This window comes from Emiliania huxleyi (genome assembly GCF_000372725.1).
Source record: "Emiliania huxleyi CCMP1516 unplaced genomic scaffold EMIHUscaffold_237, whole genome shotgun sequence".
Taxonomy (NCBI): domain Eukaryota; phylum Haptophyta; order Isochrysidales; family Noelaerhabdaceae; genus Emiliania; species Emiliania huxleyi.
In genome coordinates this window covers 77,187-101,508 of record NW_005200272.1, presented here as the reverse complement: position 1 = coordinate 101,508, position 24,322 = coordinate 77,187, and the positions used below count along the sequence as shown (strand labels likewise).

Sequence of the window (24,322 nt, the reverse complement as noted above, 5' to 3'; positions counted from 1 at the left end):
GGGTCAGGGCCAAGGTCAGGGTCGTGCGTGCGTGCGTGCGCGTGTGTGCGTGCGTGCGTGCGTGTGCGCGCGCGCTCACATGCTCCACAGCCCGCCCTGCAGCAGCTGCGCGGTGCCGTCTCCGACAGAGCCGCTCTCGCCGGCGTCGCGCCTCAGGAGGAGGCGGAGGATCGCGGCCCAGAGAGAGCGCGGCCAGGCCAACACGCGGTCGCGCGACACGACGAAGCTGCCCCCGAGGTAGCCTGCGATTCGGCGGCGCCGGTCAGGGGCACGCCTCTTCTCTGGCCTCGGAGGGGAGGGAGAGAGGAAGAGAGGGAGGGAGGGAGGGAGGGAGGGGAGGAGAGAGGAAGAGAGGGAGGGAGGGAGGGAGGGAGGGAGGGAGGGCGGGAGAGGAGAGGAGGGGAGGGTAGAGATGAGAGAGGAGGGCGGCCTGAGATCCGCTCCGGCGCAGGCCCGAGCCACGAGGAGAGGCGGCCCCACGCGAGCGCCTCTTCCCGCCTACTTGCCGCAAGGGCGAGCTGGCTCTCGGCCGCATGCGAAGAGGTGCCGCCGCGAGAGCAGGGCATCGCGCCCGAGCCGACGCTGGGCGGCGCAGCGGAAGCTGCCCGCCGAGGCGGCGGCGGCGGCGGCGGCGGGGCGGGAGGAGGCGTTGAGCGGAGAGGCAATCAGAGGAGGGTTGACGGAGAGGCTGAGCAGAAGCGAGGGCGGTGGGGGCCGGCCGGCTAGAGCGGCGGCGACCGCCCGGAGTCGGAGGGTCTGAGCGCACACATTCGTGCCCGACGCGGCGTGCTCGTCCCCCTCGTCAGCGACCAGCGCGATGTGCGCGGGCAGCGAGTCGTAACGCGACGCCAGGTAGGCGATGTGCGTGGCCGAGGCCTGCCTCTCGACCGGACAGGAGGAGGAGGGGGAGCCGAGCACGGTCGGCAACTCGGGCGGGAGCGAGCCCGGCAGCCGCGCCGAGAAAAGGGCTCGCCGGCCAACCTTGGAGAGGACGCTGCAGAGGGGCGAGTCGCGCTCGCAGCGCGGCCCCTTTGGCCGGTCCTTGAGCTCGGGTGCGCAGAAGAGGGCGGCACCGCTGCTGCTCTCGCGGCCGGGTCTGCTCACGTGCTGCTTGAGCGTCGCCCACGTGCCCTCGTCGTTCACGCTGAATCCCTTGCAACCCGCCACGAGCGTGCAGACCCGCCTCGCCCGCTCGCAGCCCGCGCTGCCCGCGCACTTGACTTGGCAGCCCGCGTCGGCCCTGAGCTCGTCGTAGCCGCGGCACTCCATGTTGCTTGCCACGGCGCATGGCCAGGCGTACGGGTCCGCGCCGTACGAGGAGGCCATCGACGAATGGTCGTCGATCGGCGGCCAGATTCGAGGTTTCTGGGGGGTAGGGTATGGTGGTCTGCCTGGCGCCGCGACCATACCCTTCGCTCCTCGACTCTCACAGCACGCTATGTGCGTGTGACCTGGCGAGTAGAGGCCCCGCCCACAGAGGAAGAGCCTCCCAAAAAGGCTCCAACCAAGGGATCCACCAAGAGACCTCGAGACAGCTTCGCCTCGCTGTGACCCACGGACGACGTTCCGTCTGTGCCGCCTCGTGCCGCCAAACTCTCGCCCGCGAGCCGACGTGCCGCCACATCCATGCTCTACCTCGTCGGCCTTGGCCTCAACGACGAGCACGACATCTCGCTCCGCGGGCTCGAGATCGTCCGCCGCTGCGAGGAGGTCTACCTGGAGGCGTACACCTCTGTGCTCACCGTCCCCGTCGCCCGGCTCGAGGCGCTCTACGGCAGGCCGGTGACGGTGGCCGAGCGCGACTTTGTGGAGTCGGCCATCGAGCCGGTCCTCGAGCGCGCCCGCACGGCCGAGATCGCGCTGCTCGTCGTGGGCGACCCGTTCGGCGCGACCACCCACTGCGACGTCCTCGCGCGTGCAAAGGCGCTCGGCGTGCAGACGCGGGTGGTTCACAACGCCTCCATCATGAACGCGATCGGCTGCTGCGGCGTCCAGCTGTACCGCTTCGGCGAGGCCGTCTCGGTGCCCTTCTTCACCGACAGCTGGAAGCCCGCCTCCTTCTTTGACAAGCTCGAGGCGAACGCGTCGCTCGGGCTGCACTCGCTGCTGCTGGTCGACATCAAGACACGCGAGCCGACGCTGCCGTCGCTCGCGCGCGGCCGGCCAGTCTACCTGCCGCCGCGCTTCATGACGGTCCGCCAGGCCGTCGGCCAGGTGCTCGAGATAGCCGCGACAAGGCCGGGCTCGGGCGTGGGCGCGACGTCGCGCGCGATTGGGGTGGCGCGCGTGGGGACGGAGAGCCAGGTGTGCGTGCACGGCACGCTGGGCGAGCTGCGCTCTGTGGACTTTGGGCCTCCCCTCCACTCGCTGGTGCTGCTCGGCGCCATCACGGAGGTGGAGGAGCAGATGTTGGGCTCCTTTTGCGAGGAGGCGGCCTCGGCGAGGCACCACACCGACCGCGAGCTCGAGCGCATCGACCGGGCGGCGGAGCGGGCCGCGCGCGCCTACGAGACGGGCGTCATCGAGGCGGAGGGCAGTGGCTCCTCGGAGTCGGACGAGGAGGACCAGCATTAAGTAAACGGTTTACGTCGCGCGTTTTTTATATATTGCGCGGGGTGCAGTGTTGATGTATATGTTCGCACCGTCTCGGTAACGGGGGCGCGCGCGCAGGGGGGGGAAGACGCGGCGTAAGCTGCTAGCTCGCCTCCGGCTTGGGCGCGCGGGCGGGGTCGGGGACATGCATGTGTAAAGACTAAAGTAACTTCACGGGTGTACAGGAAAATAAAACGCGAGAGAGCGAGCCAGGGCGGAGGCGGGAGAGAGACGCCGATTTGGGCGCATTGGCCATTGGCAGCGGCAACACGCTTTTACCTTTAGGATTGACACCACACGCCCACACGCCGCACGCAGCTACGGCGAGTCAGGCGTGACAAAGAGCTTGACGCCGACGGCGAGCATGCCTCCACTCGCGAGTCCCAGCGCTAGCTGCGTGAGTAGGCCGCCGAGGGTTACGTCGAGCGAGTCCTCCTGGATCGCATCGCCCAGCGGCTTGCCGCTCAGGTCGCGCTGGCCCGCGCTGGCAGCAACAGCCTCCTCAGCGGCAGCACCCTCCTCCGCGAGCACCGTCTCGCAGGAGAGAAGCACCAGTCCCTCCTCCGAGATCTTGGACCACCGCGTCTCGCCCTTGTCGTCGATCATCACCATCTGGCCGGCGCTGATGTCAGCCGAGTCCTCTCCGTCCTCGATGGTTGCGGAGCCTGACTTTACGTACACCATCTTGAGCTTCCCCGAGACGGCCGCATCGGCAAAGTCCTGCACGCGCCGCTCGAGGCCGGGCCAGTTGAAGACGCCGAGATCCTCGATCGCCTTTTGGTCGACGGTGTCGACCGAAAAGCCGCACGCCACAGCACAGCGAGGAGCGGCGCGAGAAGGCAGCGCCGGGAGGCTGAACGCGGCGGAGGCGGCCGCGTGAAGCAGGACCGTCGCGAGGCGGAGCGGAGATGGTGCCATATGCAGGCCCAGTTTATTACGGCGCTTCGTCACGCTTGCGCTTCCTCGGCGCTCGGCAGCTCTGCTCTTCGCTTGCTAGCCCGCAGGAGCCAGAAGGGGCAGAAGCCGGAAGAAAATCGAGCGAGTAAAAAACAAAAGGGAAAGGAAAAATTCGACACGGCACATGTTGTTCCTCGCCCATCTGCGTGCGCCGAGCTTGCGCCACCGCCGCCACAACGTCGCGCTGGCGATCGATCAGCCTCAGCAGAGCCTGCATGAGGCGATCGCCAGCGTCGGCGCCCGCATCGGCGAGACGGGAGAGCTGCTCCACCTCGACCGCAGGCGGGCGGCGGCGGGCGAGCTCGAGGCACAGTCGGCGAGTGAGGGCTTTTGGGAGGACGCGGACGCGGCGGAGGCGACACTGCGGACCCTCGCAGAGCACAGAGCCGTCCTCGAGCAGGCGGCGCGGTGGGAGGCGGCGGTCGAGGACGCAAAGGCGGCGGCCGACCTCGAGGAGGCTGAGCTGGTGGAGGAGGCGTCCGCGGCGCTTGCCAGCCTCGACGGCGAGCTCGATGCGTGGGAGCTGCGCTCGCTGATGGGCGGCGCGCACGACTCGTGTGGCGCGGTGCTCACTCTCACTGCGGGCGCGGGGGGCGTGGACGCGCAGGACTGGGCCGAGATGCTGCTGCGGATGTACAGGCGGTGGGCGGAGGGCCACCCGAGCGGGTATCGCGTGACGCTGACGGAGAGAACCGAGGGCGAGGAGGCGGGCATCAAGTCGGCGGCGCTCACCATCGACGGCCCGTACGCTTACGGCCACCTCAAGGCGGAGCGAGGCGCGGCCGCCGCCAGGGGTCGGGGTAGGGGTAGGGGTAGCTTACGCAGCCCTTGGCGCGTGACACGCGCCCGACGCGTCGCGTGTAGGCACGCACCGGCTCGTGCGGCTCTCGCCCTTCAACGCGGCCAACAAGCGGCAGACCAGCTTCGCGGGCGTCGAGCTGATGCCCCTCCTGGGCGAGGAGGAGGCGGGCCGGGTGGAGATCCCGCCCGCCGACCTAGAGGTGACGACGATGCGAGCGGGAGGCGCGGGCGGCCAGAACGTCAACAAGGTTGAGACGGCGGTGCGGGTGAGGCACCTTCCGTCGGGGCTGGTGGTGCGGTGCCAGCAGGAGCGGTCGCAGGCGCGGAACCGCGAGATTGCAATCTCGATGGTCAAGGCGCGGATGCTCGAGGCGATGGAGGCGCAGCGGGTGGACGAGCTCGCGCAGATCCGGGGGGAGGCGATCGCGGCCGAGTGGGGGCAGCAGATCCGGTCGTACGTCCTCGCGCCGTACAAGATGGTCAAGGACGCGCGCACGGGCCACGAGACTCCGCAGGCGGAGGCCGTTACTATCATACTCACTTCAACAGTCATAACAAAGTGGTTGAATGTAACGGGGCACGAACGCCTCAGGTGCAGTCCGTGCTCGACGGCGAGCTCGGAGGCTTCATCAACGCCTACCTGCGGTGGGCCGCTGCGGCGGAGCGAGACCAGCGCGCGGAAGGCAGCTGACGCGCGGGGAGAGTACGAGGGGGGAGAAGCTTGCGTACGTGGTTTTAGCAGGATAGATCGCTGTCTTTGGTGGGTGTGCGGCAATGACACGCGGTGCGCCGGGGACCGGGCGTGAGATGGGGAGATAGTGATAGAACGTATCTCCAGTTTTGCGTATGTGTCTGATCTGTCTGTCCGCGGGCGGTGCTCTGGGGGGACGCGGGGCCCCCGGAGGCACCGTGCGCCGCGCAGGCCGCAGCAGTGCCCAGTGCGGAAAGGGGCTCCGGCGCTCATACACTCGCTCGTCACAAATACCACACCGACTTCCCGATTAAATACGGTTAATAGAGGGCAGATTATGCTTTATGTGGAGAGATCTTGACACTTGTGAGGAGTGTACATAGGGTGTTGTTACATACAGATACTCCCGCTCCTCTCTCGGAAGACGCGCACCGGCCCGGGGGACTCGCTTGCGATCCCGCTCCAGCCAGAGGCCGCGTGAGGCGTGTGGGACGGTGCACGCTGGGGCTCGGGCCCCGAGTGCGCTGGCCTCTCGCGTCTCGAGGGGAGGGCGGCTCGTAACTGAGGTTCGCCGTCAGAGACAGTCGTCCTCCCCTCCTCGGATGCGTCTTTGAACGAGATAAAGAATCAAGAGCGGGTAACGAAGAGACAGGCGGAGAATTTGCGCACTGTGAAGGAATTAGCACAGCAAATCAACGATATGAAGGCCCAGGTTGCCGTGGCCAATTATACCCATTCCAACGGCCAGACCGCTCGCTTAAGGCTGATTGGCTAGACGATGCGCCTGCGGACGGACCCTCACAGATCACAGATCACAGATAGACCCTCCAACCATGACTTGAGAAAACTCCGACCTGATCGTGGTCGTACTGAGGACCGCCGACAGATCACTCAGACAGCAGACACGCCGGACAGGCCAACTAACCGCCGAAATTCGCACAATGATCAATGTCTGGACACGCACGCCCGCCACATGACGCCCACCGCCGCCGACCGACGGCTCGCACGGCCGTGCGGTGAGCAAAAAATTTGGGTCGCTGCGCGCCTGCCGGATGCTCTGCAACGTCTGGACGCTCGCCAGAAACGCCAGGAAGCTTGCCTTCCACCCCTGGGCCCGAGGGCGAACGGCAGTTGGTCGGCAGCCTCTGCGACGCTCCGATCGGCTCCTCGACCTCATCGCCTGCGACGAGCCAGCATGGCTCGTCGCTCGACGGCAGCCTGCTCAGTATGCTCTTGGCATTCTGTACAGCCCCGCCAGGCTCTCTGAGACGGCCTGCAGGGCCGGCGCGGACCGCCTCGGGCGCGATGGCCCTCCTCAGTACCTACCTCTTTGATGCCTGTCGGCTCTCCAATCTCGTCGCCGGCGGCAGGCCCGCATGGCGCGCTGCTCGATGGCAGCCTGCTCAGTACGCCTTGGACAGTGACTTCTGCCTCGCTGCTCTTACTGCAGCCGCCTCCGGGGCCGGCGCCGGCCGCCTCGCTCGCCAGTGCTGTCTACGCCTGCGACACGCGTGTCGGCTCGCCGCCCGCGTCGCCCGCGGCGGGCCCGCATGGCTCGCCGCTCGTCGGGAGCGTTCCCAGCAGGCTGTGCAGGGGGCACGGTCTGCCTCACTCAGGGCGCCGCCGCCGCTGCGCGGGGCCGCCACCGGCGCTGCTGCCGTGAACACTGCCGCCGTGTACGTCACCATCGCCTCTCTTCGTCGCCGATCTCGCCGACGCCGCTCGCCGCTCGCCGCCGCCCTGCCCTGCCCTGCCCTGCCCTCGCACAAACTCCCCCCCCCCCCACACACAAAACACCTTGCCCCTGCCCTGCGCCTCACGCCTCGCATCCCACCCGCGCACGACCCGCGCCCGCGCCCCCACGCCCCTCACCTCGCGCCTCACGCCTCCCTCCCCACCCTCTCAGGCATTTCTCCTCCCTGCTGCTCGCCGACGATTCCTCCCCCCGCATGACCGACGACTACCCGTCCTTCGGCGGCTCCTCCCTCTTCGGCGCCAACGCCTACTACCCGTTCGGCCCGGTGAGGGGCGGGAGCGCAGCCATTCCAACGGCTGGAGAGTTTCTGAACGGCCGTGCATGCATCTGCATGCCGGCTTACTAAGAATTTCCCTCGCTCCTGCTCCTCTCTCGGAAGACGCGCGCCGGCCTGGGGGACTCGCTTGCGATCCCGCTCCAGCCAGAGGCCGCGTGAGGCGTGTGGGACGGTGCACGCTGGGGCTCGGGCCCCAAGTGCGCCGGCCTCGCGTCTCGAGGGGAGGGCGGCTCGTAACTGAGGTTCGCCGTCAGAGACAGTCGTCCTCCCCTTCTCGGCCGGGCAACTAGGTCATTGAGGCCCCCCCCGGGGAAGAGACCGAACGGCCGGCCGACACTCTCGGCCATTCCAACGGCCAGACCGCTCGCTTAAGGCTGATTGGCTAGACGAGCGGCCTACCTCCATGGGGCTGTTGGCACGGGGGGAGGTGTCAATCACGCTCCCGGGACGCCGGAGAGATCGGGTTGGTCTCCCCCGCCTTCAGCCCTGACCCGACGGGGACGCCATCACCCTCGCCCAGGGATCTACAACGCTGTCTTAAGGTCCGACCTGTGGGCTCTGCCTGCGCTCGGCACCGGGCACCGCCTCGGTATACAAAATGCGCCTGCGGGCGGACCCTCACAGATCACAGATCACAGACACGCCGACGCGTCTGCACGCGGCCGGCCGGGCGAGAGGCTTGACACGATCCGACCCTGCGACCCTGACGCTGCTCCCACTTGGCGGCCTTCCCGGTCAGTGGTGAGGCGCAGTTCAGAGCTGTCGATGGCGCGATGCCGCACTGGTCCCACATTGGTGACACGAAGACCACCAAGTTTGCCGGTCCAAGAGAGAGGCACCGGCGCTGTCCTGAGAAGGTGCGTGTTCCCTCTTGACTGCCCATGCGCGCGAGGCTGTGTAGGCATAGCCTCGAGAGTGCCAGCAGCCAATCCGAGGCGACGCGCATTGCGCCAGAAGCGTGCACACGATGGAAGGACACCTTCCTACTGGCCGTACGATCAGGTCGTCATTGACTGCTTGATACTAAGGCCGCGAGCTATGCAGGTGATCAATTGTGAATCATGGCACGGTCAGCAGCGCCGAAAGGATGTCGCAAACAAAGGCGTGATAGCATGTGGCCGCAAGAACGCCGAATACCCATGAAAACAAGTAAATAAATAAATAAAAACGGACACCTCTCTACTGTGAGATGGGTAAAACAAGTAAAAAATCGCGCCAAAAAATTTAAAAAAATCGGCGCCTGTGGCGGGCCATGGGACCCCATCTCCCACCCGCATGGACACCCTCTGGGGCCCCCGCGCCGGCCCAGAGGGGCGGTGCCGGAGCGGTGCGCCCGTGCGCGCCGTGCCCCCGTGGGGGGCGAACAGGTGAGACGTCTCTGTGTCTCACGGGTGTTTCGTCCCTGTCTCAACGCTGTGCCACAAATGCGTCTCAGTAATGTCTCACGGACTCTCACCGATCTCTGCGTTGTCTCAGCCTGGTCACAGCAACAGTCTCACTTTGTCTCAAGGATGTCACACACACGGCACAGTCACCTTCAGAGACGTGTTTGAGACACCAGTGAGACAAATGTTCACCCCTGCTGTGTGACACTGTCGTCTCTACTACGTCTCCTCCTTTCCTCTCAGAGCGTCTCACACTCGTCTCACGGTGAACAAGCGGCAATCCTCGTCTCACTCGGTCTCACAACGGCATAGTTGCTGCGCCAAGGAGCGCGACTCGTCTCACTTGCTTCTGAGACTGTGCTGAGCCACGGCGTGATGAGACACGGCGCAGAACGGGTGTGAGACGCGGCCACAAGCCGCTGCCGTTGTCAGATACCATCTTACCATGCCATGAGCCAACCTGAGACGCAATCGTGAGACATTGGCGGGAGAGTCGAGACTATAGGCTGCGTCGTCTTTGCTAGCCAGTTGTAGCGCGGTCGGCAGAGGGGTGAGGGCGGCGACAGCATGGGTGGCGGCGAGCCGGCGAGGTGGGTGCTCGTGCGGGGAGGGCAGCGGTGGCGTTGGCACAGGCGGCGCCGGCGGCGGTGTCGGCGGCGGCGTTGCGGCGCGGGCCACGGCTGCGCACTGCTGGGGCGATGCGTGCTTTAAGTACCCATCAAGCTGAGGCGTGAGGGCGTAGCCGCGACGAACAGAGGGCGAGAGCGTAGTGCTGGGCACTAGCCCAAACCGCCCTGCCCACGAGAGCAACCGGCTACGCGCCGTTTGGGCCAGGGAGCGCGATTAATGGGGATCGTCCGACACGCCTCACCTCGGAGCGGTCGGTGCAAAGTACTCATCAAGCCGAGGGCGTAGCCGCGACGAACAGAGGGCGAGAGCGTAGTGCTCCACACCGCCACCGAGGTCAGGAGAACCGCTTCGCCACCGAGCCAAGACAGCTTGTGTTTGGCTTTGGGGGAGGCCAGCTCAGGCTGCCGCCCAAGCCCCAAGCAAGAAGTACATACACCTTCCTGCGCCAACTAGGGTTATAAAGTTAAGTGCCCAAATCCCGTAGGCCTGGCAAAAATTGGGGTTACCACCCACCCCAGACCCGCAACACCACTTTTTTCTATAGGTTACACAGGAGCAAAATTTCACTTCTGCCCGAAGCCCATCTACACCCTCCGAGAGCTAACGCCCACGTCGCTAAGACGGAATTAGCAAAGGTCTGGGAGGGGGGAGTCGGAAGTCATGGACCGTCGGTGGTCCGTAGCCACAGGTGTCCCTGCTAGCTTGCCGGCCGGCGCCGACCCCTGCTCCCGGGCGCGCCCAGGCCCGACCACGTACCTTACGTCGTCGCGCACCGCCACGCGGCCGGCAACTGGTCGCTCTGACCCACTTCCTTCGACAGCTGCGCACACAAGCCCGCTTGTCCAAGTCCGCAGAGTGTGAGCAGGTCTACTGGAGGCACAAGGAACATTCTTTGCATGCGCATGAACTGCAAGGGTCGAGGCCATTACCATACAGAATATTAAAGGTGCACATCCGGGACTGGTTGTTGTTGATGGGGTCGCACGCTTGACCTGGTCCGTTTCCTGGTGGCCTGCAGCAGGTGCCACATGCTGCACGCCAGGCTGCAGGCAGGCAATCGCAAGCCATATCCATCATGTCCTTGCAGGACCGGCCGTTTACGGTCTTGTCGCAGTCTTCCGGCACCGTGACATAAGAAGCGATGACTTCCGGCACCGTGGTAAAAAGAGACGATGTCCGCGCGGTCGTATTCAGGTCGTCGGGCCAGCCGGCCGGTGGTGCCAGTTCTACAGACCAAGCGTTGGGGAGCACGGAAAAGCTGGCCGCGGAAGCAGCGATGAGCGCGCCGAGGAGCTTCTTCATGGGTTGCCTACCCCGAATTGACCCACCGATCTTCAAGTGAGCCCCCCCGGTGTGAGGCCGAGAGGGGGCGAAGCCGCTCGGGCCGTCGGGCGCCAAAGCGAAGCGCATCGCATGGTGGGAGCGGAGAGGGAGCGGCGGGTTGCGTGAGTCAGAGGCGCAGCTCCCCGCGGCCATATGTGCGTCGATGCGGCGGGGCCAGCGCCGAGCGGAAGGGGGATCGCTCTCTTGCCAGAAGTGAGGGTGGGCGGTCGCGCGGGACAAGGGTGGGGAATGGGCAGCAGCGGACGCGTCTCGCGCCCTCCTCAATGGCAGCGGCTGCACCTGCGAGCGGGAGGCAGGCGGTGCGAGGCCAAGGGGGGGGGACAGCCGCTCGCGCCGCGAGCAGAGGCGCATCTCGCGTGGTGGGGGAGGTGAGGGGGCGGCGGGTTCCGTGAGCGATAGGCGTCGCGGGGGTCTAGGCGTGCAGCTCGCGGCGGCATAGTCGGGCGCGATGCGGCGCGGCAAGCGCGAGCGGACGAGGAAAGTGCTGGCTTGCCTTACGACTCGCGCGTGGTGACGCACATCTAAAGTCACCGTTCACAATTGTGCGCTTCCTTGTGTGGAAAGGCCGTTGGGGCAAGGCTTTTTTCTTTTGGGGGGATCAAGGTCGCCGCCATCGGCGCCACCATCGGCGCCGTCGTGGCGGGGCTCCTCTGCCTCGGCGGTGCGCTCTTCGCGCTACGAAAGCGTCGCCTCCAACTCGCAAAACAACAGCGGGTCCAGGCTTGCACACGAGGCGACTCTCAGGAGAACGACGACGGGGAGAGCGGCCAGGTAGTCACCACCTCCGAGTCGCTGCCAGAGCGGAGCGTGATCCACGCCCTGATGATCAAGGCCGTGGCCTCGCTGGCCGGCGACCTCGACGCTTTACGAGTGCCTGGGCACTAACCCGAACCGCCCTGCCCGCGAGCGCAACCGGCTACGCCCGCCGTTTGCGTCTGAGAGCGCGATAGAGCAACCGGCGGCTACGCGCCGTTTGAGCCAGAGAGCGCGATTATGCTTGGGGTTCGTCTACACTCACCGAGACCCGCCAGGCCGCACCTCAGACACAGCCTGAGTTGAGTCTCCCCAATCGCCACTGTCTCACAATTACGTCTCAGGTTGGCTCAGCATGGTCTCTACGGACCTGAGACGACTCAGTCAAGCAGCGGCTTGTGGCGTCGCAAACCCCGCCCTGCGCCACGTCTCATTGTGGCTCAGCACTGTCTCAGACGGAAGTGAGACGACTCACTTCGCTCAGGAATTGTGACGCTTCTCAGCCCAGCCGTGAGACTGAGTGATACGCGGCCGAAAGAGACGAATGTGAGACGCATCTGAGACGCACCGGCGACACTGACACTCAGCACTGTGACAGCAGAGAGACGCTTGGAGAGACGCAGAGAGACGGAAAAAATCATGCAAGTGAGACAGGGACGAAACACCCGTGAGCCGTGTGAGACAGAGACGTCTCACCAAAATTTCCCGTGCCCCCCGCGGGCCGCGCGCGCCGCCGCCGTGTGCGGCGTGTGGGCCCCGCGCCGGCGTGCGCGCGAAGCCGAAGGGCTGGCGGCGGCTGCGGCCTGCCGCCGCGCTGTCCCGCGGTGAACCCGACCACCCGAGTTGAAACTGACCAATAAAAAAGGCATCGGACCGGCCATCGCTCCCGCGTCTGCCGTCTCGCCTCAAAATACGGCCCTGTACCGCACACTGCGCGCACCAGGTGCGGGGGCAGACGTGTCGCACCGTGCGTCCAAGTTGTATGGCAACGAACAGATCGAGCCCACGCGCGCGCTGGCGTGGATCAGAACGCCGTCTTCCCGTGCTGATGTCCCTATTTATACGTGCGCGGGGTGGCGGTCCAATGCGCGAAGGAAGGCGTCGAGCGACGCAGCAGACTGAGGGGCTCGGCGGCCCTCCCTCGCTCAAACCAGAGGGTCATCCATCGCGCACCAGACGCGAGGGGAGCGGCAAGCAGCGGCAAGCCCACCCGAGCAGCGAGTCAGGGCATCCCCTTGTGCTTCGAGCCCTTGTGCTTGCTCTTGGAGGAGCCTTCACACGGCCGCGAGACGGGCGGCACGAACCCGTAGTTGGAGAGCGCCTCGTCCTGGCAAAACGAGCCGTAGTAGAAGAGCAGCTCCGCGCCTGTTCACAGCCCGAGGTGTGAAGAGACGCTCTTCAAGGCCGCCGTCGTAGAAGAGCAGCTCCGCGCCCGCAGCGATTGGTCGCAGCGCCCAGAGGAGGAAGGAGGAGCGCCTGCGCGCGAGGGGCGGTGAGCTTGCGGCCGGGCGACGCGGCAGGGGAGCTGGGCGCGCTGCGCCGGTCGTCGAAGCGGACTCGCAGCCCGATCTGCCCAAAGTTGAGCATGTCGCAGACGGGGACGATGAACTGGCGCGTGCGGCCGAAGACGGGCAGGTTCCAGTCGCGCGCCTGCAGGGAGGCGCGGGAGGAGTCTGGGGCAGGTCCTGGGCGGGTCTCGGAAGCAGCCTCTCGCCTGCACGACCCCGAGCACCTCTGTCACGCGCCGCAGCGAGTAGAGCGACGCGCAGGAGCGAGGCGAGGCCGCGCCGTCCGCCGACGCGGCCGCCGTCGGGTCGCACGCGCCTCCCTCGGCGAAGGCGGCGGGGTGCTGCTGCAGCGCCGGCGCGATGAGCCGCTGGTGGAGCGCCGCCACCCGCGCCTGTTCACGGAGACTGTTCACGGCTATTGTTCACGGCTGCGCGCGTGAAGAGGCGTGGCGTCGCAGAGGCGGAGGGAGAGCTCGGCGGCCGCACCTGGAAGCGGCGCGCGGTGGCCTGCACGCTGGGCTTGAGCGCGCGGAAGGCGTCCGAGTCGGGCGGCAGCGTCTTCGGGATGCTCGCCGGGTCGTGCCCGGAGAAGGAGGCGTGGATGTACGCCGCGTGAGGCGACGAGTCGCGCGCTCCCTCGCGCAGGATGAAGAGCGAGATGGCGGCGGCCTGCGATGGCAGGCAAGAGAGTGAGCAGCGCGCGGCGGCGCGCGGGAGGAGGCGCGCGGCGGCGTCAGGCTCTCGCGCCTCCCACAGCCCGCGCTGGCTGACGTCCTTGTCGGCCATCCGCAGCACCGGCGCAAACGACGAGTTTTGCACTGACAGGAAGGAGATCATGTTGGCGAGCGGCACGACGCAGACCTCCTCGTGCTTGGCGATCGGCTCCAGCGCGACCGCGCCGCGCAGCCGCCGCCCGATCGACGGGTACCAGAAGGTGGAGACACCCACCTTTGGGCAGTGGAGGCCGAGGCTGGGCAGGAGCCGCATGAAGCGCGCGGTCCGCTCGGAGTCGTTGTGCGGAATCCAGTGCGAGCGCTGCATCCAGGCGGCGGAGGACGAAGGAGCCGGCGGGACCGCGGCGTGGCAGAGCGCCAGCAGTCCGAGCATCAGTGAGCGAGAGGAGTTGGGCGGCACCGACACTGATGTGTGCAATGTGTGGGCGAAGAATTTTTTTCCGGCTCTTGTGGCGCAGTCTGGTATCCTCCCCTATTCCGCGTGAAATGTGCGGCCGCTGCGCGGCGTCGAGCGCACCGACTCGGAGACTGCGGACGCCGGGGTCGACGTGTTCATGCCCGCCGACGGTCCATAGATAGTTGATCCTGCGCACTGGCGTTGGAGGAGTTCTTCTCTCTTGGCATTGGCCCCGTCGGAATTTTCTTCGCTCCGCGAAGTCAGAGAGTAGGGTGGCGTACTGTTGCGCCCGAGTCGGTTCCACCGCCCGAGGACTGCCCAGTCTCCATTGCGCGCAACATCGCGAGCACTGCGTTGACGGCACCCGGCGACGCAGCCTCCAGGAGGCGGACTGACTGCGTCGCGTTGGGCTCAAGCAGGTTTTCCGGAGAACAAAAAGGAAAACAGAGGGTCCCCAGCACTTTGCGTTTCCGGAAATTTCCAGGGAAAACAGAGGGTGTTTGGTGCTCCATTCTGGAAACTCGCGAGTTTCCCTGAGTCTGAGAGCTGGTCTGGGGCAAAATCTGAGGCAAAATTGAGGAAATCGACAAAATACCCAGGCGGTCGCAGGGTAATTTCCAGGTATACACGGGTTCTCCGCGAAATTCCCGGCATTTTGCCGATTTGGCCTAAAATTAGGCTGATTTTGGGCCCAAACCAGCCTCAGACTCGGCTCAGAACCAAAAATTTGACGATTTCCACGCAGTTTTCCCGGGAAATTAGAGAGGAAAGGAGAGGGTGTTGTAGAGAAAAAAGGAAAGGAAAAGAGACGAGGTGCGAGAGGCAAACCTGCTTGAGCCCAAGCGTCGCGGCGCATGTCACCATCGGCCTCCGGGGGTGGGTCCGGGGCCAGGCCACTCTCGGCGCCCGAAATACCCGGCGCAGAGCCCGGCATTGGGGCCGCGCGGGGACGAAGGCAAACCCTATAGGGTTTGAGGGCGCCCGCACGAGATAAACTAGGCCTTCTTCTTTCAGAAAGATGAGAAAGACGGAGTGCGCTGGGTTCCGGCTCCTACCTAGATAGGGGGTCTGTCCCCACCCGTTAGACCCTGTGCAATAGGTAGATAGGTCCGGTTTTGACCGCCCCAGAGGGCCCTGCAATAGGTAGGTTGGTAGTGGCGGTGTGCGTGTGGTGGGGGGGGGGGCGGGGGGGGTAAAAAACCCGAAGAGAGGAGTGGGAAAACCGCTTCCGCTCGCGCGGGCGGGAGACGGCGCGTTTAGCCGCGAACGGGGCCATGCCAGACGAGTCGCCTGCGGTTGGGACGCCAGCCGAGACGGGTGCGGCGGGCGCTGCGAGCCTATTCACAGAGGGCTCAACGGGTATTTTTCGCTTCGTTCGCAGCGCGGCCTGGGAAGAGGTAGGTAGGTGGGGCACGGAGCCTGGCGGTTGGCGCCCGCAATAGGTAGGTAGGTAGGGCGTTTTGGCGCGACTCTATCTGGGTAGGAGCCGGAACCCTGCGAGGGCACCTCGTCTCGGTAGTACAGCTGTCGCCGACTGCTCCCACTCCGCTGCTGCCTCATCGCGCCGTCGAGCTCTTCTACCTGCAGCACGGCCACCGCGCCAACGCCTTCTCGGTCGCCTTCGATCCAGACCTCGAGCGCTTCGTCTCCGGCCGAGGCGTCGTCGCCCACGCGACTTGCAGGTTCCTCAGGACGAGAATAGTTTTCTACGACCCTCTCTGCGCGGAGGAGCAGGAAGGAGGACCTCGCAGCGCTGATCGACGAGTTCCTGACCTCGGCCCGCGGCCACCACGTCGGCTTCTGGAAGGCCTCGCAACAGACCGTGGCGGTCGTTGCGGAGCGAGGGTTTCGGTTGGGTACGGAGTCGACCAAGAGGTGCCCCGGGGCCCCCCGTGCCGGAACCCTCTTGGGTTGGAGGTGCGAGCTGGCGGCAAAGTACTCATTAGACAGCACCTGCGCGAGAGGGTCGTTCGAGGGCTCGCTCGCCAGGCGAGAGAGAGACGATGACGAAGGCGAGTACGACCACGATTACGGCTCAGCGCCTCGCTGCCCTGACCGCCGCCGCGGATGGCACGGCGCGCGAGATTGAGGCCCTCGAGGCCAAGCTCCGCGCAATCGCGCTCCGGAAACGTGCCATAGCAGAGCGTGCCGTGGAGGAGAACGCGGCGGCCGACGCGGCGGCGGCATTGGCGCGCGCGGCGGCGCAGAAGGCGGCGCGGGAGGAGCTTCCGTCGCGTGAGGAGCAGGCGTTCATCGACGCGGAGATTGGCAAGTCCGAGGAGCAGCAGGCTTGGCTCGAGCGGCAGGTGTCCGACGCGGCTCGGCGCAGGGCGGTCGCCGCCGCGCCGCTGCCCTCTCCGCTCTCGGCGGCGCAGGAGCGCTGGCTCGGCGTCGAGGTGGAGAGGCACGTCTCGCGCGAGGCGGCCGCGGCCGCCGCTGTGGCCATGACCCGGCTGGCGGCGAGCGAGGAGGCGGGCAAGCCCGCGCGCGACGAGCAGGAGTGGGTCGAGGCGGAGATGGGCAAGGCGGAGGAGGAGGCGGCCTGGTTCGAGCGGCAGGCGAGCGAGGCGGAGAAGCGGGTCGCCGTCCTGCGCTCGATTCTGGCGGAGCGAGGCGGCTCCTCCGCGTCCGCCCCCCTCGCCGCGGCCCTCCCCTCCCCCGTCTCCCTCGAGGAGGAGCGCTGGCTGCGCCACGAGGCGGAGCAGCACGCGGCGAGGCAGGGCGCGGCGGCGGCGGCAGTCGAGACGGCGCTCAGCCTCGAGGCGGGCGGCGAGGCGGCGCGCAACTCGCCCTCAGCAGCGGAGCAGGCTTGGATGCTTGAGGAGCAGCGCAAGCTCGCCGAGCAGGGCGCGTGGCTCGAGCGGCAGGCGACCGGAGGGGGACTCGAGGCGGGGACCAGCCGAGGGGCTCGTCCCGTGAGGTGAGCGCCACATCTCCTGCAGGCGTCGGAGAGCAGGCGCCGCTCGGAGCTGCTGCGGCGGGCCACCGGGCGCACGCCCCCTCCCCCGCAACGCGCCGGCCTCTCCGCCACCGCGCAGCCCTTCGAGCCTCCGGCGCCGCTGAGCGCCGCCGCCCCGGGGGCAAAGCTCCCCCCCTCCCCCTCCTCGGCCCCCTCCCCGCGGCGGCCCTTCGACCGGCCGCTGCAGGCAGGCGGGACGGCGGCAGGCGGGACGGCGGCCGTACCTTCGGCCCGCGCGACGCTCGCCCACCGGGCCGCCGCCCATCCCATCCACCCACCCTCCGCCGCCCAGCCCGCCGGAGGGGCGATCCGGCGCGCCGCTCGCCGACCGGCACCCGTCCACCGCGGGACCCGTCCACGGGACACGTCCGCGACACGTCCGCGACGTGCACCGCAGGCGCGCCCTCGCGGACCTCCACCGCACGCGCGAGCAGATGGGCGCGCTCCGCGCCCTGGCTGCCGAGGCGACCGAGGCGGTGGAGGCGATGCGGGCGGGCTCGCTCGAGCCGCAGCCGCACCTCAAGCGGACGCTTGTCCAGCTGCAGCAAGACGCGGCTTCCCTGCTCGCGCGAGGCCGCTCGGCGCTCGGTGCGATGGCGGCCGCCGGCCCGTCCGCCTCCGCCTCCGCCTCCGAGGCGGGCCTCGCGCGCTGTCGGCGAGCAGTGGACGCGCGCTGATGGACAGCTGGCTCTTTGACAACTGGCTCTTTGCACAGGCGGAGCACGTCCTCTCGCTAGCGGTGCAGACGCTGCGCGAGGAGCTCGCTTCGCTGCTCACCGCCTACGCCGAGATGGAGGCGGAGCGAGGCGTGGCGCACGCGTGACGGCCCTCCTCACTCCAGCAGCAGCAGCAGCACTCCTCGGGCGGGCACGCTGTGTGGCGCCGTCGCACGTGCACTCTCGACTGATGCGCAACACACAGCGCACGCCACACACGGTGGGGGCAAGGCGACGACGAGGATTGGGTCGGCTGGTCGGAGGCCGGCTGCTGTTTGCAGCATACCCTCCACCCGCACCGCACGGTGGGGTGGCTGTCACGCATTGTGTCTCTGTCTGTCACTCTGTGACGAGCTCGAGGGTGTCTCGTGACACGACTCCCTGCAGTGCTGAGTCCTGAGACGAGACGCCACAGCCGATTTTCTTACTGTCTAATTAATCGATCTTGTCGTGAATCATGCAAATTGAAAATGCCCCGTGCCGACGTGCAGTCATCATCTGTCTCCACACATTTAACTCTCGGGCGTCGTGGTGCAGCACCGCACGCCAGAGGCTCAGGCAGGAGGCACAGAGCCCTCGAGGCAGAGTGCAGTCTGCACACCGAGACCCCGCCGCGGCCCACCGTTAAACCCCGCGTCCATGGGAGCACGACCCTGACTGAATTACCAAAGACCGCTTCACTCCTCTCCGCTGGCTGCTTCCGTGACCGCCCCAATGCTGGCTTGTCGCTGCGCCTTCTCGTCCAGCAACCTGTGTGAGAGGATCGTGATTGAGAGGTGCGTGGAAGTGAAATCCTAAAATGGAGTGGAGGTCGCTCACCGCTCGAGCTTGAGGCGCGTCTGGCAAAGCAGCTCGCTAAAGAAGGAGAGGCCCACCTAGGGACAAGCTAGCGGCTAGCTTGTCCCTCGCGAGCTGTTGAGGCGGTTGTGCGTCCGTATGTGTCCAAATCCTGGGATTTTAGCTGCCATGCTTCGAGGTCAGCATGGGATTTGGTGGTGATTGGAAATCCAGGATTTCCAACCGAGGCGAGGCGCTCCGTGATCTCAACATACTCCGCGGTGAGAGCCTATTCTCCTACAATGCGAGAGTCTGCAGCTAGAAATTGCAAGACTCCAATGCGAGGGTGAGGCGCCGCAATCGGGCCGTGGTAGAAGGCCTCCAGCTCTTCCTGGGGCGTCGGCGACGGCTCCTCAGCCATGTGCTGCTGCTGCTGCTCTGCTGCCGCCGCACGCGCTGCTGCGCGCTGCTGCTCTTTCCGGCTTGGGCCCTTGCCTCGCGGCGAAGATGAAACCGCAAACAGTAGATTTTAGGGCTCGCCCTTCCGCGAGGTTTTTTCAGTTGCAACAACCTCCTTCGGGGCAGAGGCGTGTCGTCATCTTCTGTTCGCGTCCCCACCCATACCGCGTTGGTGTCCAGTCCGAGCGTGACTGTTCTTCACCTTCCTACCTACCGACCTACCTAGAGGCTGTCTGAGCACACGCTACGAGTACGAACTCTATGAAGTGGTTCATTTGCTCGAGGAGGTTTCAATTTCGTCTGAAAAGATCGGCTCGCGAGCGAGGTGGGTGCGTGGAGTGCTCTAGTCTGAGCCCGATACGTCGTAGTATACGTAGACTCGTATAGTGCGCTTGGAGGAGCAGACGACCACCTCACTGTTTCACACACAATCTCTCTCAGCGCATGTGTTTGTGGATGTGTGTGTGCGATGTGTGCGCGCGTGTGTGTGTGCGCATGTGGTGTCGGTCTCGCGCCTCTCGCGGTCGTCGGCGGTGCGCTCTCACACCTCTCTGACTCTGTCTGCGTCACTCGTTGTCGACACGTCGGGTGCACATGAACGTGTCTCACTGCGGCTGGCAGGATTATGCCCCGTCGAGCGTCGTCGCCGACAACGATCTGCTACCCCTCTTTTCCTTCACCCTTGCAGCGACGTCTCGCTCGAAAGAGAGTGCAGGCATTGGTAGCCATGGCCGGGGAGAGGTGCGAGAAGAGCGCGAGGAGACGAGGTGTCAGCGATTTGGGCAAAAGAGGGTCCCCCCAACGGCATGCACCAGCACCGCGCCGCTGCAACCCATCGGCCAATTGTTAGGAGCTAGATCTCTTTGACAGCTGCTTGCCGACCTCTTCGTCATTCTCATAGAGGTCGTCGTCGTCCTGGTCCTGCGCGCCGCTGAGGCGGTCGCTTCCTATCGAGAAGATGTTGCGCGCCTTGCTGCGCGACTCGACGAGCGGGCCGATCCTTCGTCTGAGCCCACAGCAAAGGGCTGCAGCGAGCACCATGCCCACGGTGATGAGCAAGCCGGTGAAGTTCTTCGACATAACCAGAGGCTCCTCGACGAAGGCTACCTGCCGCACCGACACGATGCGCGAGAGGCGCGGGAACTCGCTCTGCAAGTACTCACCGCCGCGCTTTCGGATCTCAGCCTGCTGCGGTCGGTCTCGGTAGCCAGAGTAGACGGAGGCAAGTGTTGGCATGCCGAAGACAACGCGGCCAATCGGGACGTAGCCTTTGTCGTCCAAGTTGGGGTTGTCGTCCAAGTTAATGATCAGCTGCGTGCCACGAGGCGAAGTGTCCGAGGCGACAAACGCGACCGAGCCGCGGATGTTCCAGTCGGGGTGAGCCACCGCCTCGTCGGATAGCGGCTGCGCATCCCACTGCGCCTGCAGTGTACGATTGCTCGAAAGGCCGAACTGCAGCACCACGCCAGGGATGACGCGGAAGATTGCGCAGCCGTCAAAGAATTTGGAGTTGACCAACTGCCGGAAACGCCCAGCTGCTTGCGCGCCCTTGGCCTCCCTCACCGTCACGAGTACTGCCTCGCGCCGCCGCTCATCCACCTGTATGGTCAGCTTGACCGTGAAATCTTCTGCCCTCGCCGTCGCGGCGAGGAGCGCCACGGCGCACAGACAGGCCCGCGTAGCAGGCATACGTTTGGTAGGGGGGCCGGCACAGGCCCGCGTAGCAGGCATACGTTTGGTAGGGGCGCGCACAGCAGAGCGCTTGACGGAGCTCGGGGTCGCGGCGGGCGGGTTCTTTTTTTCGATTTTTAGTTTTAGCGCATTTTACATTCGAGTCGGTATACCCGGTGGCGCAGGCGGTGCCGCGGTCGGATTAAGATATTAAAAGGCTATTTGAGGGGAGGGAAGCTGGCTGGGGCGACGAACGTACGACCGTCGGCCTGCGGCTGCGCCCCTCCTTCCTTCCTGGGTGGACGAACGTTTCGGTGGACTCTGGGGGGGCGCGGGGGGCCCCGGGGGCACCGTGCGCCGCACCGCAGTGCAACAACGGGGCCCCGGCTCCGCTAGTCTCCGGTCTCACCAACTTCCGTCTTCCCGATTAAATACAGTTAAATAGAGGGCAGATTTGGAGAGATCTCGAGGAGTACACACAGATAGACCCTCCAACCATGAGAAAACTCCGACCTGATTGGTCGTACTGACCGCCGACAGATCACTCCAGACAGCAGACAGGCCGACGTCTGCACGCGGCCGGCCGGGCGAGAGGCTTGACACGATCCGACCCTGTGACCCTGACGCTGCTGCTCTAGCTATCAGACATGCACTGCTGACTGCTGCCACAATGCGCGACCTGTGCTGGCCCACTTGGCGGCCTTCCCGGTCAGTGGTGAGGCGCAGTTCAGAGCTGTCGATGGCGCGATGCCGCACTGGTCCCACATCGGTGTACGGTGACACGAAGACCACCAAGTTTGCCGGTCCAAGAGAGAGGCACCGGCGCTGTCCTAGAAGGTGCGTGTTCCCTCTTGACTGCCCATGCGCGCGAGGCTGTGTAGGCATAGCCTCGAGAGTGCCAGCAGCCAATCCGAGGCGACGCGCATTGCGCCAGAAGCGTGCACACGATGGAAGGACACCTTCCTACTGGCCGTACGATCAGGTCGTCACTGAGGTCGTCACTGAATGCTTGGTATTAAGGCCGCGAGCTTTGCAGGTGATCAATTGTGCAGCATGGCACGGTCAGCAGCGCCGAAAGGATGTCGCAAAGGCGTGATAGCATGGCGCCGAGGGCCCAACTTGAGAATCGTGCTTTCTGTGAGGTTTTAAGTGTTTTGTGAGGTTGTTTCGTGTTAGGTTGGGTTGTGCTTGGGTGAGGTTGTTCCGAGTGAGGTTAGGTCGTCGGCGCGAAGGGTGAGTCTCGACTGCCGCCGCTCACGCCAGCGGACGGCCACTATCGGTGTTTTTGGCTTCGCCACCGTCCAAGGCGTGCGCCATGCACTCGCCATTATCGAGCGTCCGAGCAAGCTTGTCCGACGAGTGGCTTGCTGTGCGGACGCCTTCTTGTGGCTCTCGTCGAGAGCGTTTTGCGTCCCGGCGTGTTGAGAGAGATGTCGTCGTCGTCGTATACTGCTGGCCCTCATGTTGCCAGGGCTGTGGGCTGCAGAATTGGCGTCTGTGGCGTGTCTACGCAGGCTCTGCAGCGTGATGGCTGGCGGGACTGCGAGGCTGGCGGCAGCGGAAGGAGAGGCTGGGCACGAGCCAGGAACAGGCTGTGGCCAGGTCCGCAGGTGGCTGCGCTCGGGCGAGGCGCGCGCGCGCATGGCAGGCCGAGCAGGCTCGGCATATGGTGAAACCCCGAGGTCGCGATGCGGTCCCGCTTTCCGCGATCATTTCGTCCGTCCAATCGAAGGAAGCGCCGGATCGCCCATGTTTATTTTAGGTTTATTGTTGTAGGTATATTGTTGGCAAATCAAGACACAGAGCTCACACAGAATCACAGCGGGAGGAAAGCGGCGAGTCGCAATTCCTGGGGTCCTTGTGGCGGGCCACCCTGTCCAGAGAGGCATGGATGCCAATCTGGGGTCTCTCGACCGAGTCTATGAAGCCCTGGCCGCCTCCCGGTGTTTTTAGTGTTTTTTTCTTTGTGCCAGTGCGCGCCAGTCCCGTGCCCAGTGTTGTGCGAGGGAGTTTTGTTAGAAAATTCTTTCTGCAGAAAGAAAGAAAGAAAACAGACAACCCAAGGGAGGGATGGGAGAACGGCACGCCGCCACCACACAGGGATTTTAAGGAGAGGAGTGTGATGCGAAATTCTTTCTGCTGTGTCGGGCAGGGCGCGGGTAAAATTCTTTCTGCTCACACGTGTATCAAGCACGCTGGACGCTGCTCACGCGATTGCTGCTGTCGATGCGATGTCGGCCTTGTTGAGACACAGCGACTCTGACCCTCCGTCGCCACCACTGCAGCCGCCTGCTCCTCTCTCGTTCGAGCACACACGGCCGTTCCTGCATGCGTGGTTCGAGCGAGAGGCGGAGCAGCGGGAAGTGGCGCGCGACGAGCTGCACCGCCTCTCCGGATGGTCCTACCTCAGCACCGCCGAGTTCCGCTCGCTTGTCGCCGACGCTGTCCACCGTCTCAACCCGCCCATTCGCGACGGCGCGTTCGTCTACGAGCTGGGCATCGGCGCGGGGGCGGTTCTGAAGACTATCAGCTCCCTGCACCGGATCCGTCCAGCGGGCTGTGATTTCAGTCCCAAGGCGATCCAGCGAGCCAGCGAGATCTTTCCAGCTCACGCCGCGGCGTTCCGGGTCGGCGACATTGCGCTGCCTCTCTCCTCGAAGGGCGGCTGCGCCGCGAGGGCCGGCGCGTACTCTCACGTCCTCTCGTTCGGCTCGCTCGCAATGTATCTCACGCACAGCGAGATGGCCGTCGCACTGAGGAACGTTGCGAAGCTGGCGAGTGCCGGCGGCTCCGTCGCCGTCACGCACTTCATCGAGGCGGACGGCGAGCCGAAGGGGACCATCGTTGCGCCGATCAGCCGGCAGCGCCTAAGACAGCTCGCGAGCGCTGCCGGGCTGACTAACATCAGCTTCCACCCGATGAAATACCAGGGAGATAGGTTCATGATGACTGCCCGGGGTCCTCGCGTCGATAAGAGCGGATGGGCCGGAGGCCCCAGCCCCCACACCTTGCCACCTCGTCCCACTCGCTAGCGCTTCCAGCATTCCAGCCGAGCTGTGCGTTGTAACTTTTTATAATGCGTGCGTGTGTGTGGAGTCAGGAGTGTGCGCTAGAGCTGTCAAACGTTAACTTTGGGCCTAACAGTTGCACTATTGTTGGCTGAAAATCCTCAACGTTGTTCAAGTGTTCTCCCCAGCCCAAGCTGTTACTGTTTGTTACTGTTGTTACTGTTGTTCAGTGGTCAGCAAGCAGAAAATGCCAAAAACCCGGGTAAAACCCGAAAATACCTGGGTTTTTCCGGGTATTTTCGGGTATTACCCGCACTGGACGCTGGAGATCGTCGTGGGTCACTGCCAGGCCTTCCTTATTGTTGTTCAGCTGGCCTAACGTTAGCTACTGTTGTTGGGGAGCCCCACTGTTGTTCTGTTGTTACTGTTAACACTAGCAACACTGTTCAGCTCTTAACGTTTGACAGCTCTAGTGTGCGCCGTGTGCATATGGTCGTATGTGTGTCCCGCCTCCCGCGCGCTTCCACCGCACACACACGGGCGCTCACAGTCGCACTCCTTTCTCTCCTAATCGTTTAATCCCCCCATGCTCTTAGAGGGGACCCCTAGGCTTAAAAGGGTGTGGGCCCTGGGCGCTGGGGCGCCTGCGGCTTAAACGGCTTAAAACTTGCCATGGCAAGTTTTAAGAGCTGCTGGGCCGCCAATTCCTTAAACGGTCTTAAACGCTTAAACGGTGCGGGAGAGCTCCCGAGGTCGATGGTCCGGGAGGCTCTCTCTCGTCCCGGTAGACACGCCGGAGGCCGGGAAGCTGGCTACAGTCAGGGCTAGCACGCGTCCTCCCTATGCGAGTATGGCTCCTGCCAGTGCACCAGACTTACAGATGTGTCTTCAGAGGCGGGTTTGTGCC

General features: G+C 65.1%; 7 protein-coding genes across 7 annotated transcripts; 4 read left to right on the top strand and 3 right to left on the bottom strand.

Annotated features, from left to right (window-relative positions):
- Positions 1–1,626: 1,626 nt before the first annotated feature.
- Positions 1,627–2,574, top strand: EMIHUDRAFT_236620 (hypothetical protein; the record flags this gene model as incomplete). Its single annotated transcript, XM_005779071.1, has 2 exons — positions 1,627–2,394; positions 2,527–2,574. The coding sequence occupies 2 exons, from the start codon at positions 1,627–1,629 to the stop codon at positions 2,572–2,574; spliced, it is 816 nt and encodes a 271-aa protein (XP_005779128.1).
- Positions 2,575–2,753: 179 nt separating this feature from the next.
- EMIHUDRAFT_366929 (hypothetical protein) lies at positions 2,754–3,533 on the bottom strand. The gene has a single exon (XM_005779070.1). The coding sequence runs from the start codon at positions 3,508–3,510 to the stop codon at positions 2,911–2,913; it is 600 nt and encodes a 199-aa protein (XP_005779127.1). The 5' UTR covers positions 3,511–3,533; the 3' UTR covers positions 2,754–2,910.
- Positions 3,534–3,673: 140 nt separating this feature from the next.
- Positions 3,674–5,041, top strand: EMIHUDRAFT_73530 (peptide chain release factor 2; the record flags this gene model as incomplete). Its single annotated transcript, XM_005779069.1, has 3 exons — positions 3,674–4,343; positions 4,414–4,874; positions 4,949–5,041. 3 exons carry the CDS (start codon positions 3,674–3,676, stop codon positions 5,039–5,041), a joined length of 1,224 nt encoding a protein of 407 aa, XP_005779126.1.
- Positions 5,042–9,636: 4,595 nt separating this feature from the next.
- EMIHUDRAFT_366928 (hypothetical protein) lies at positions 9,637–10,396 on the bottom strand. Its single transcript, XM_005779068.1, has one exon. It carries the CDS (start codon positions 10,389–10,391, stop codon positions 9,957–9,959), a length of 435 nt encoding a protein of 144 aa, XP_005779125.1. The 5' UTR covers positions 10,392–10,396; the 3' UTR covers positions 9,637–9,956.
- Positions 10,397–15,828: 5,432 nt separating this feature from the next.
- Positions 15,829–17,607, top strand: EMIHUDRAFT_115007 (hypothetical protein; the record flags this gene model as incomplete). Its single annotated transcript, XM_005779067.1, has 3 exons — positions 15,829–16,745; positions 17,182–17,372; positions 17,420–17,607. 3 exons carry the CDS (start codon positions 15,829–15,831, stop codon positions 17,605–17,607), a joined length of 1,296 nt encoding a protein of 431 aa, XP_005779124.1.
- Positions 17,608–19,837: 2,230 nt separating this feature from the next.
- On the bottom strand, positions 19,838–20,266 carry EMIHUDRAFT_46385 (hypothetical protein; the record flags this gene model as incomplete). Its single annotated transcript, XM_005779066.1, has 1 exon — positions 19,838–20,266. A coding segment is annotated over one exon (429 nt), but the record flags the coding sequence as incomplete, so codon positions are not given.
- A 1,602-nt stretch (positions 20,267–21,868) lies between these two features.
- EMIHUDRAFT_115005 (hypothetical protein) lies at positions 21,869–24,101 on the top strand (the record flags this gene model as incomplete). The annotated part of the gene is made up of 3 exons (XM_005779065.1): positions 21,869–22,009; positions 22,693–23,365; positions 24,025–24,101. 3 exons carry the CDS (start codon positions 21,869–21,871, stop codon positions 24,099–24,101), a joined length of 891 nt encoding a protein of 296 aa, XP_005779122.1.
- Positions 24,102–24,322: the final 221 nt, after the last annotated feature.